Here is a 13,584-nt window from a genome sequence, read left to right on the forward strand (position 1 = left end):
GGTTCCAAAACGCTATAAATCCATTTTGATTCATTTGAATAAAAATGTGGGGTTTTTTTTACCAAGAAAGTGGCAAGATGAAAACCACTATTTTCTGTTTTAAACTTTCACATAGCATCATTAGGTTAAAGTAGCATTAAAAATTCAAATTCAGATTTTGATTTTCAAAGATTTATTACAAAAACTGATTATTTTTTCCCCCAAAATGCAATAAATTCATCAGGGCTCTACGCTTAAAGAAATTTAGGAGCACAGTCAAAATTTCAGGAGCACCTTCTAATCAATAATCAAAAAATCTGATAGAAAATAAGCCTTCCCATTATGAGGTGATATTTGACTTAAAGTGAATTAAAGGGGTGAATTAATTTTGTTTTTACCTTTGTAATGGCATTTTTTTCATGTCAGTTTAGGTGTAGGTGTATTTTCATTTGTTTAATGAGGCTCAGAGGTGGCATGAGTGCAATCAAATATATAAATTCATGTTAAGATTAATGTTTTCAATATAAAATGTTGAATACAGAAATATTAAATGATTTAAATGACGGAAAAAGATACTTTAAAAATGACAGTAGAAATGCCAGTAGGTCACTGATTTAATTACTGAATCATATCATTCATTTGATTCATTCAAACGGCTGATTCATTCAGGAATAAAGCAAGTCTTAATGAATGGGAAATTGAAACTGACTCACTAGATTAGATTAAAGTGCATGTTCATTCATAAACGAAACACTGCTGTGTTTGAATGGAGATGCACAGTGGCTCAGTTGTGACATGTTTCAAAATATTTTTGACGTCGAAATAGAGCAAAATCAGGCAATAGTGTAATGGTCAGACAGTGTAAGTAATTTAATATTAACGTCTTGTTTATTTAACTGTTGTATCAAATCAATATCTCATTTACAAACTTTCTTAAAAATCATTAAAAGCTGTCACTCGTCTTATATCATTGCGTTCTCGCAAAGTTCCATTATAATCAACAAAGCTCTCTACACTGCACAATGAATCTCTTATTTACAATCTCTCTACACTTTGTTTACAAAGGGATTCGTTAGATATGTCTGTGATTCATTACTTAACGTTGCAAAAACACATAGAAACCTTTGAAGCTCCCCTCAGCGGAAACGCAAATATGCTGATTGGGTCAGTCGCACTGGCGCTCCTAAATATGTTTTTCATAGTCGCACGCAGCGTTTTGTGTGTTTGTTGATCACAAAGTACAAAGTAGATGAGGAAAACTAAGATGCTGGGTGTATTCAAAGAGCCACCTTTACTGTTTACAATGCGTGGAATGGTGCGCTGTGATTGGTTAAGCGGATGTACCGCATTCTGCAGAGAAGTGAGACTGGCGTTTGTCGCAGTTATAAAAATAGAGAAAAAAACATGACAGAATAACATGGCGGATATCACATTTTGCATAAAATTTTCAATACCGACCAGATACAATACTGATTTTGGCAGGAACTCAGTTTTTTTAAAATGGCGTTTATCGCGTTTTGGAGCCAAGCTCTTCATATATACATATACAAATTCTACATTATTAATTACTGAATCTAAACACGCTCCACTGTGTGTGCGTATCTGTGAATGCATGTGTGTTTGTGAATGTGTGTGTGTGTGTGTGTGTGTTATGGCCAGTAGTCTTGGTTTGACTTTTACATGCTGAGTGTTGCGTAAGTCATGCTGGGGACCAAATGTCCCATATTTACCACGTTTTAACCCAGAGCCAGACAGAGAGCAAGTGGGGGACTCAGGCAAACAGTGAAGTTGTGCAGAGCATGTGCAGCTATGTCTGACAGAAACATAAACAGACCCACACAGTCCTATCGGCTCAAGCCTGGTCTAATCCCTTTATTGTCAGAGACTGATATACTCTGCCTTCCAGGGTTTCTCTCTCTCTCTTTTTCTGGTTTTGTAGAGTATGTCTCTCCTGCTGTGCTGCTCGGACTGGAGCCCCGTGTGAATGGACCGCTTGCTTCTCTCAGATTAAACATCAAAGTCCAGCCAGCCCTGCAGTTCAGCACAATACAGCACAGTACATTGTGCTAAATATACGACACGGCCTGAAAAATAAAGCTACAGTGTGCTAAATATGCAACGCTGCCAGAATGTACAACTATAAAACACAGCACTAAATATACAACACTGGCTTAATACTAGTGATATTCAAACAGTAGATTAGTTGCTATTTAATTAGTCCTTACAACTAGTTCCGAATGTTTTTGTTTTGTTTAAAAAGCAATTTCATTCGGAAATACCATCTTTTCATCTCATAAAAGTTTTATTCTAGCTCATAGTACAAGTGTGTAAGTGAGCGCTTGTGTGATGTTGACAGCACTTTTTATATGCTGGTAAATCTCAGTGGACTGTTGTGACCCGCAAGCTATTAATTGAAACAGGCTCTCTTAATGAGGTTATGTGTGTGTGCACCGTAAGAAGGCTGTCTGATATTGCCTCTTAACTCTTCAGAGATGTAACAACTTATCCCTGTAGATTCCCAACCTCTTCTTCTCCATACACACATCTGGGTCAGTGTCAGAAACATCACATTACTAATTATTCACTTGCATACCTGCTCCAGTGCCATGCACATACACTATCTTAAATACGCACACACATAGAATAATGTGTACACCTACTCTGTAATTAGGGTCAGGATACCACCAACATCTGTAATTACAGCAGCCACAGGTGAGGATGTTAAACAAAAGCTCTCTTCATTAGCAGGTAGCTTGTGTGTGTTTGTGTGTATGTGTGTAGGTATGCAGAGCTGTGCTCCAAAATTGAGTGAGCTGAATATTCAAGGCATCGTGAAAACTAAGTGGGCAAGGGATATTTCACCTAAAAATAACAATTCTGTTATCATATATCAGTTCTCAAGTTGTTCCAAACTCGTATGAATTTCTTCTGTGGAACATAAATGATGTTCTGTCTTGACAACTCATACAACTCACTCAACATGATTTGGCATGGTAATGTACATGTCAATGTTAATGTGTTTGGTTTTGGTGGAATAGATCTGCCATGCTGCTGAAATATGTGACCCTGGACCACAAAAACAGTCTTAAGTAGCGTGTGTGTATTTGTAGCAATAGCCAAAAATACATTGAATGGGTCAAAACGGTTGATTTTTCTTTTATGCCAAAAATCATTAGTATATTAAGTAAAGATCATGTTCCATGAAGATGTTTTGTAAATTTCCTACCATAAATATATCAAAACCTAATTTTTGATTAGCAATATGCATTGTTAAGAACTTCATTTGGACAATTTTAAAGGCAATTTATTTTCAATATTTTGAAATTTTTTAAACTCTCAGATTCCAGATATTCAAATAGTTGTATCTTTGACAAATATTGTTCTATCCTAACAAACCATAAATCTTTCAGATGAAAGATTTAAATTGAAAAAAAAAAAAAAATTTAAAACTGACCCTTATGACTGATTTGTGGTCCATAATCACATGTGAAATAACCCCCATATATGGCATACATGAATGACCCCATAGCATATTTATACAGGTGGAGCTGGGAAAGGTGGAGGGTTTCTGAAGAGCACTGCAACTGTTGCAGCCAAGCATTTGAATGTTGAGCTGCAAGCTCATTGGCTGCTGATACAAAAAGAACTAATCAGCTGCGCCATGTGATGATGTCATTATGTCAGATTAAGTTAGACCTATCAAACTACGGCATTTAGAGTTTCATGATAGAACTTTGGATATGTTTTGAAGAATTGTTTGGTTACCAACATTCTTTAAAACATCTTTTATGTTCCACAGAAGAAAGACAACATGAGGGTGAGTAAACAATGAATTTTAATGTTTGGAAGGACTATCCTTGTAATTAAGCTGTCTCCCAAAATATACATTAGTTCTAGAATGCATTGCAGCTACATGTGCGTCCACATTAATCCGGGTATTGAAAATGCATCTCTTCTGTACATTTTGGCCACCATTCACACTGAGATGGTGTTTTTGTCCAGTAATTACAGAGCATTTTAAATGGATAGTGCTTTCCCAAGTGAATAAATTTGTGTGTTTGTGCGTGTGTGTGTTTTCCTTATTTCTTTGCATTGTACTGTGGATTGTGAAGAATGCCAGTATTCAAAAACAATGACACGTTTAATCACATAACCCATATATACTGTACTTGCATTGATGTTCCTGAATATTATTACAACTGTCTATATGTCCCTTTGTATCTTCTTACTGAGCTTTTATGTTTTATGCAGCAAGGTGCAACAAGGTGCATTAAGCGTTTTCAGATGTGGATGAAGGGAAATGTTCATTATTAAAACATACTTCAGTTGGCTTTGAAAAGCATTGATAAAAAATATTATTTTAAAAATGATTACTTTACCTGTTAATTATATTAACTTAAGCACGCCAACAGCAAACTGTTGAAATCAATGGTGCATTTAGTCTCTTGTGGAGTTACTTCCTGTGGAGAAAAAGTTCCCACAATCCTGGAAAACCTTTTAAAAGTGTATTTTTAAGGCCTGAAAAAGTCATAGAAGTTAATAAAATCTTACACGGTCATGGAGAAGTCATGGAAATTTCTATTTGTAGGCTTTTCTGCCTTGTAAGCCATAGGGAGGTTTTGAAATGGGTGCATGCTCTTGATGTAAACAGGTCTGTTAGCACAAACTTTGACCTGTGAATGTCACTTTTCATATTTCTACTCCATGTTCTCCATTTATTTATCCCCAATTTTCATACACATTTTATCTTTCCACTCAAAGTGCACCACCTTACCAGCAGCAAGAATTGATTTAGATTTCACATTTCTGTGAATCATTAATGCATTCTTTAAAAAAAAAATCAAGATTTTCTTATAACTCCCATCTTCTCTTCCTGTAAAATCCTTGAAGTTAACCAATGGGATGAAATATTGAAGCGCAGTGGCCCCACAGCCTTTTCCCCCCCAGCCATGCTTTTAAAGATTTATGGCAAAACTGCACCGATATCATTTGGCCAAGAGAGGTTTTGCACACGCACACGCTCGCTGATTCGACCCAAACCCTTTACCTCTACTTTAAATAGACTGTTTTACATTAAATGACTATCCGATTAGGTTTGCTTTTTATTAGTGGTTCCTGCAAAAAACAAGAAGGATGATTAAAAAAATCCATTTTTTAAACTGGCAACACCCTAGCAATACACAAGCAACTGCTTTGAACACTTTAGCCCCTTTAACATTTGCTTAAGAATTTGATGAATGTAGTTTGCAAAGTAATTTTTCTACTTTTGCACTGATGTAACATCATGGGAGTAAAGGCATGAAAGCAAACAGCTGTTTTTGCTTTCTATTCACCTTGACAAATGAAAAAACATCTGAACTGATAAGTACACAGATGGTTTAGTACATTAAGTACACTAGTCGTTCCTTGTCACATTTGAAGGAATTATACATGTTAGTCTGATCTTCTGGCTTGATAAAATCTCCATTAAACTACATCAGAATATCTGAATTACATAATTGCTTGTATTTTTAAGACATTTTAATGCTGTTTTCACAGCGCCTGTCCCTTGCTGTCTGCTTTCACGCACAACCCTCTCTCTCTCATTTTCTTTCTGTTTATTAACCTCTCTCTATTCAGTTAGAAAAATATGTTTGGGACAGCAATAATAAGTCCTTTCTCGGTCCAGTGTAATTGAGACGTCCGTGTAAAGATGAAAATGAATATTTAAATAGCACCATCAATATGCAAAGGCCATTTTAAATGTTTTAAGATTAGAGATGTGAATTAATCAGACTGCGTCCGTGGGCCTTCGGATGTTTGATCATAAATGTTTAGACTCTGATGATAGAAGTGATTTGAATATTAAGCAGATGAAATCAAATGAAAATAGAATTTGCTTTCCCATGAGTCCCTTCTTTCCTCTTGACCTTCTTGAGATGATGGAACCCAGGGCCGATCTGGATCGCTCCTCAAAGGCTCTTGGTGTGTGTGTGTGTGTTTGCAGCGTGGGACACCGATGCGTCAGCCAGCTATAAAAGTAAACGTTTCAAGTGACTGCTCTCTATAAATTACAAAATCCACGTAGAGGCAAGGGAACCTTCATGTGTAAACTGACACACACACACACACACTCTCTCGCAAAGTCTTTCAACATACTCGCACACATAAATGTGCAAATCCGCCACAGCAGAGGAAGATGGATCTGGGGACAGATTGTTAGTGACATGTTAATTTCTATACCGTCACTCAAGCTTGGTGCATCTGCAATCAAAGTGATGGGGCATAGGCAAAACCATCAACCCCCCTCTCTATCCCTACATACTGTCTGTCTCTACCTGTTTCTTTCTCTTTCTTCTTGTTTTTCTGTTCCTCACCCATTTCTCTGTTTGTATCTGTCTTACTTTATGTATACTTATTAAAAGATGTAATAAAATAGTAACACTTTAGATAAGGGAACACATATTCACAGTTTTCCCTTAATAAACTCCTATTATGCTGCTTATTGATAGTAAGGTAGTTGTTGGTAATAGTAGTTATTCTTAGGTATTGGGTAGAGTTAAGGAAATATGAATGTAGATATGCTTTATAAGTACTAATAAACAGCAAATATGCTAGTAATATGCATACTAATAAGCAACTAGTTAATAAAGCCAAATCTCATCAAGTTAGTGTTTTTAAGCATTTCACATTTATTCCAAACTAATAACTCAAGGCAGTAACAGTTCAAACAATATATTTTATTTGTGAACTTATGTTTAGCTATTCTTTTTAATAGTTAACTTTTGACTAGTTTTAAATTTTTCAGATAATCAGTCATCAAAGCTTGGTAAATACTGGTCACAAACAGGAAGATTTACTTTAAATTTCACCAAGCTGATTACTCACTAAAAACTCCAACAGATCATTTTTTCAGGTCTTATTTTGACATCATAAAGTGGCTATATCTAAGTGTTTGAGTTGTTTATTTACTTTTTTAAATCAGTCTTCCCATTAATGCCATTATATTGTTCACTCAGACTGATTCGCGAACACTGAGCATGCACTAACACAAGAAATGGGATTTATGGCATGAACCAATCACAGCCAAACATAACCAGTCATATCCAATCATATCACGATGGAGGCATTGCCTCCTCTCCTCTCGTGACTTTAACCCATTCATTCTCAAATATACCCCATAAAGCTCACGGCACACTTTAGGTGGTCTGTTAAAACTCAAGGGCTCAGAGGAGGAGAAAGAGACGTGGACTCCCGTTGTATCTTTACCTGCTGGTGTCACACTTGGACAATGATGAGTGATTTGTACACTTTTTAAATGTATATTTTGTAATATTGCTGTTGTTTTATTTTTGTACTGCTGATTTTTTTCTCATCCAATATATTAAGGCAAATTGAAGCCAAAACTACTTGTTTATATGTGATGTTAAGACCAAGTAGAAGTCTCCATGTACCGTGGACTGAACAAATGCACAAATGGTAAACCTTCCTATGTGTTGCGCCCACTTACCAGCCTTTACGCTCAGTTTGGACTACTGGTTGAACGTTACATCACCTAATTAATATTCATGAACCAAGCTTTTCAAATCATGCCTACGCCCCTGCTTTTTTGGACAGTGATGGTAGAGAGATGACATTAAATGAAGGGAGGTGGGGAAAGAAAAAGATGGCCTTAATCCTGTGGCTTATTCATTCCTGTTTAAACTTTTTTTTTTTCAGTTACATTTTGTAGAAGATATGAGAAAGATGTCAGATGAAAGCAATTGCTATTTGTGATTTGGGTTTTTTTCTGTTATTTTATCATCATAGACCCAAGATCTCTCACGGATACTCCATATACAGATCCTAATGGAAATGTCATCTTGTTTTCATCAGCTGGGTAAAAGATCAGTGAAGCACAGGGGAAGATATTGGCGGTACTGTTCACGGTCACGTCAGTAGGCCTTAACTGTGTATTTTTCTCCTTTATGTATGCTTTCAGGCAGCCATGGTACTACGGCTGGGGTTTTAATCTACCACGAGGACAAGCACTGCTGGACAAGTGGAATCAGATCCCAGATTCCACGGATATTCTTCTCACACACTGCCCTCCTCTGGGTAAGACCTAAATCACACACACGCAAAGCGTGCGGTAATGGTTATTCCCCATTATGTTGTCTTGATCCTCACGCACACACACTCTTTTGCTCTGAGGCTTTGGCAGATGGAGTTGCTACAGCAGACTGCTAAAGCATGCAACACTGAGACGCTGTTCGCAGTGCAGCAAATCCCTTCGCACATAATAAAACCTTCACACACACAGTCATATGTACTGAGAACGGAAGTTTGTGCATAAAGACAGCTGCGGTTTAAAACACTAAGCTTTTGGGCTTTGAGATTGTGACAATGTGTAATTCTCACGGTAAAGACATGTCTCACTATACATTTGTGCAAATGTGGGTGTTTATCGTAGTGTTGCAAATTAGCCCCAAATGACGTCTCTGAAGATTCACAGTGAGTCTGTGCATTATGTATGTGCAAACATCAGACTGCGATTGTAAAATTAAGTTTGCAGTCTATAATGATCATTTTGGATTCAGTTAATTCATATATATACAGTAAGTCTTTTGAAAAATAAGCACAGTTCAGATTGTCGTAAAAACCTGTCCTGTCTTTACTGAGGTCACAAACTGGAAATCACTGTACTCACTCTATATTTAGTGTAGGTTTGGGAATCAAGAACCGGTTTGAAATCTGAACATTTTTGGTCTCACCCAATTAATTGTGAATGGAAAATCAAAACCGAGGATGTGGATTAGTAATCCTACTATGGCTAAGGTTTAGCTCATGAATATTAATTAGTCCATGCATAAGTTGCTTGCTAACCTTCCTAGAGCATCCAGTCACATCATCTAATTAAAATTCAGTGAGTCAAGACTTCACCCTCGTTGGGTTCTTAAATTAGCAGCCCAGACGAGCAAGATGTCAAGATGTTGTGTTTTGGTGACTTTGTGAACAAAAAATCTATTTTTTTCTTCCTTGAAATTACTAAATCTAGATTAAGAAACTAGATTATTAAAACTTCATTAAGAATATGAAACGCTAAGTGGAGTTAGAACTACAGTCTTTAAATTCATTGTGATTCTCTTCCCTAGCTAGGTACGTCTGGCAACTCCAAAACCATGCTTTAACCAGATTGCCTGTTCTAACACCATATGTGACTCTGAACTACAAAGCTAGTTCTAAGTAGCACTGGTATATTTTTAGCAATAGCCAAAAATACACTGTATGGGTCAAAATTTATTTTTCTTTTATGCCAAAAATCGTTAGGATATTAAGTAAAGAACAGGTTCCATGAAGATATTTAGTAAATTTCTTACTGTAAATATATCAAAACTTAATTTTTGATTAGTAATATGCATTGCTAAGAACTTTTTTTTCCTTCAGTTTTTTGCACCCTCATATTGCAGATTTTCAAATAGTTGTATCTTGGCCAAATATTGTCCTATCAAACCATACATCAGTTGCAAGCTTTTAGATGTATAAATCTCAATTTCAAAAAATTGGCCCTATGACTAATTTTGTGGTCCAGGGTCACATATGTATTTGCCTTATGATGTTCATATTAGTCATTACACTATTTTTGTATAGGTTTTTTGGACTGGGTCCCCAGGAAGATGCAGCGGGTTGGTTGTATGGAGCTGTTGAATACCGTCCAACGGAGAGTTCAGCCCAAACTACATGTATTTGGACACATTCATGAAGGTAATCACATGAGACTATAACGCTTGCAATTGTCTATAAATCATGTGCATGAAACCCACACAGCCCCATGATCTCAAACATATTTGTTCATGCTGCCACGTCAATCTGCCTGTTTTGGGGTTAGCAGGGCAGAGTCTGTCCCATGCTGCTTTGCCTTCTGACAGCTCTATAGCAAAAACTAGATCACATTCATATTCACAGTAAATTTAGCACACACACTCAAAAGGTTTCTCATCCTCGTCTGCGATATGATTGTTTTGCATGTCTGTGTTTGATTCTGTGCATGGTACAGAAATGTGCAATAATATCTCCACACATAGCAAAAATTGCTATTTGCATAAAATTAATCCCTTGTAAACACTGCATGATTATTTGTAATTACCATTTAGCTTTTAACCCTTTAAAATTTTTGACCTTATTAAAGGAATAGTTCACCCAAAAATGACACCCTCAGGCCATCCAGGTTGAACTTGCTGCTTGCTCAGAACAGTTTTGGTGAAATTTAGCATTACATCTTCTGCTCACCAATGGATACTCTGCAGTGAATGGGTGCCGTCAGAATGAGAGTGCATACAGCTGATAAAAACATCACAGTAATCCACTGGTGATCAAGTGATGTAATGCTAAATTTCTCCAAATCTGTTCTGATAATCTTGGATGACCTGAGTGTGAGTACATTTTTAGGAAATTTCCATGTTTGGGTGAACTAAACCTTTAATATAATTTTGCATCTGCTTTTAAATGCGTTTTAACCTGCTTTCACAAAAAATCTTGTGCATGGCATTTTTTAACTTAACCAATCGTAATATCTTTGTGTTTGTGTGAGGTAGGTTACGGTATGATGACCGATGGAACCACCACGTTCGTTAATGCCTCGGCGTGCACGGTGAACTTCCAGCCTATGAACGCGCCCATCGTTTTCGACTTGCCCAATCCCAGGAGCTCATGATTGAACTGGGAACCGCCCCCTTCTTTCAATCAGGGTCCCATTTTGATCGTGTACGGATGCTGCGTAGTGTATATAGAGCAGATGAGAGACGCTAATTTGGATATTCCCAAGGATATTTCCATCCATTTTTGTGACGTGTGCCACAGTGGCGTTCTGCTTCACTGACACGGATGTTTGAACTCTGAGTTTGACTGTTGCGTTGCACTTGAATCGGCGTGACAATCGCGTGTACTTAAAGTCGTGGAAGCCAATCAGTGCTCGAGATGACGGGAAGCCAAGCTTTCTTCTCATTGGATGGCACTTATTTAAGGAACTTTGTAACCTTGTAGCCTCAATGGACATCTGACTTGGAGAAAAAAAAACTTTTTTTTTCTTTCACTCTGGATCCACTCTTGAAAGTTACAGGATGTGCCCAGAGGAAACACTGCGCTATGGTGCAAACAAGTTTGTTCAGGGTCTCTACCGTTCTATCTTTCTCTCTCTCTTTCTCTAAGTCTCAGTCTCTCAACCTACTTTTTCCTATCTGCTCTGTTATTCTGCTCTTTTGGGCCACGTTGGGTTTCACTAGGAGATGAATTGGCCCTAAACAGGAATGTAAAATTCAAAATATTAATGGTGAAAAAGAAACAAAAAAGTGTCAGAATATTTTCCACATTTTCATGCCTTCTTTATTGTTCGATTTACTGTAAACGTGTAAAACTGTGAGTGTGTTTTCAAGCAAATGGTCCTTTACTAAAGCCGTGTGGACTTTTACAGTAGTTTGAAGTGTTTGTTTAAGGTCAAATATTTAAAAGTTCTTCTAAAGCGCCGCCGCTAACGTCCCTCCTCCGAATATCAAAGACTCGTCATGCACGCAAAGTGCGCTTTTGCATAACAAGAATATGTTGCACTTTGATCCACATGCTCCCCACTATAATTTATTAACATTCCTCCTGGCGATAATTTATTCCCATGTGTTTTACAGCGCTTCAGCATTAACTGTGTGTGGCATTAGGCCTAATATGACGGTTGTGTTAGATGTGCAGAGGGTTTTCATCTCCTCCATATAAATGGATGAATAAAAATGAACAAATCGAACGAATTATCGCTCTGCGTGTGTGTGCGTGCGTCTGTGGGCTCCTGTGTGTACGAACGCGATCAATTGCTCCTCTTTCATAGCCCGAGGAAAAGAACGAATCAGAGCGCTGAGAGATCGAAGAGATAAAAAGAAAAATATTGGAAACGCCAACTAGGAAGGATGAGCTGATGTCTGGGAGACGGATTTCTGTCTCATCTTTCTTTCTTTATTTTTTAAGGGTTTTTCTTGCTGTTTGTACACTTGTTTGCATTCGGTCAGAGGTGCTATGCACTCTCTTGTGGCTTTCCTCTTTTTTTCTTCCTCCATTCATTCGTTCCCGTATGAGGCCTTTCCTTTGAAGACGTTGTCGTCAGGTTTACTGCTGTGTTTGTTATTTTTTTCCCCCAGCATGCTGTTCTGAATTTCCAAACAGATTCTGTGGGTTGTTAATTCATTGTGTTGTGAAATTTCAATGATAAAGATACAATTTGGGAAATTCTTTTGTTTTTCATCACTTAATTTTATGCCATCTAAAGAGTTATGGTGTTGAATAAATTCTTGCAGAGATGAATTCTCTATCAAAATGGCTTCTTTTTGTTCTGGAAATGATCATTTGAAGAAAAAAAGGTAATATTTTAGTATAAGGACCAATTCTCACTATTAAGTAGTTGTTTATTAACATGCCTATATTTAACATATGATCTGTTTATTAGTACTTATAAAGGACACATTCTGCATGACCATATTCTACATCCCTAATCCTACCTTAATAAATAATAATAATCAGCAAATTATGATAAAGTGTGACTGGAAAAAATGTAGACACACTAATAATGTCTACACACTAATATTAATGCTTCAAAACTGTATTGAACAACCTTAACGTTTCAAACTCTGTTTCTTCAGTGTGAAATAAACCCATTAAGACAGGTAATGATATCATCAGATTGTCTGACCACAGGAAGTTACATGATTTGTGACCCTGGACCACAAAACCAGATTAATAGTGTTATTTTACAACAGCAGTATTATTTTATACCAGTAAAAATCCACGTATTATTTTACATATTCTAAGAATATCAGAAATAAGCTGATATTAAAATTTTGACCAAATGCTAATTTTTTAACGGCTCATTTTTGGTAATTATCAGTAAGCCAAAAATAATTTTCTTGTCATGGCCAATAACTTATAAACAGCTAATACTGAAATTTTGTAATATTTTGTATTTATATATTTTAAAATTAAAACAGTTAAAAATCAGTTATTTTAAAAGATAGAAGTGAATTTATGCATCACATCATTGTACTGTAGAGTATGAAAAATATATAGATATTTAAAAAAATAACATGACATCTTGACACTTGCATAATAAAAATGTCAAAATATGAGAGGACCATCTGCAGTTATATAGCCAATATTGAGCGATACTCATGAATTAAAAAATCTCTAATATCAGTTGTTTACTATGGAAGCCCCTTTCCGCCACTGAGTAAGAAATAAAAAAGGTAATTGCGATTTTTTCCTAACACAATTCTGAGAAAAAAACATATAAAATTGCAAGTGAGTTACAAAGTCAGAATTTCTGAGAAATAAAGTCAGAATTGCGTGATATAAATTCGCAATTGCGAGTTATAAAGACAAACTCACAATTTTTGTGACTTTTTTCTCAGAATTGCAAATTTATATTTTGCAATATAACTACAAAATATAAACATACAATTTTGAGAACATATCAGTCTTTTTTTCCCCTCAGAATTGGACTTTAACTCGCATTTGCAAGAGAAAAGTTTTTCTTACATTTCTGACTTTATTTCTCGCAGTTAAGTGTTTATATCATGCAATTCTGAGGAAAAAAGTCTGGACTGTGAGTTTATA

General features: G+C 36.4%; 1 protein-coding gene across 1 annotated transcript in view; it reads left to right on the forward strand.

Annotated features, from left to right (window-relative positions):
- Positions 1 to 12,275, forward strand: part of mpped1 (metallophosphoesterase domain containing 1) — a 43,964-nt gene extending 31,689 nt beyond the window's left edge. The window contains exons 5-7 of the mRNA XM_051108490.1: positions 7,940 to 8,055; positions 9,589 to 9,702; positions 10,533 to 12,275. Coding sequence (XP_050964447.1) covers positions 7,940 to 8,055; positions 9,589 to 9,702; positions 10,533 to 10,651 — 349 coding nt within the window. The 3' untranslated portion in view covers positions 10,652 to 12,275. The remainder of the gene's footprint in view (positions 1 to 7,939; positions 8,056 to 9,588; positions 9,703 to 10,532) is intronic.
- The last annotated feature ends 1,309 nt before the right edge of the window (positions 12,276 to 13,584 follow it).

The sequence above is a fragment of the Labeo rohita genome, chromosome 4, assembly GCF_022985175.1.
Source record: "Labeo rohita strain BAU-BD-2019 chromosome 4, IGBB_LRoh.1.0, whole genome shotgun sequence".
NCBI classification, from domain to species: domain Eukaryota; kingdom Metazoa; phylum Chordata; class Actinopteri; order Cypriniformes; family Cyprinidae; genus Labeo; species Labeo rohita.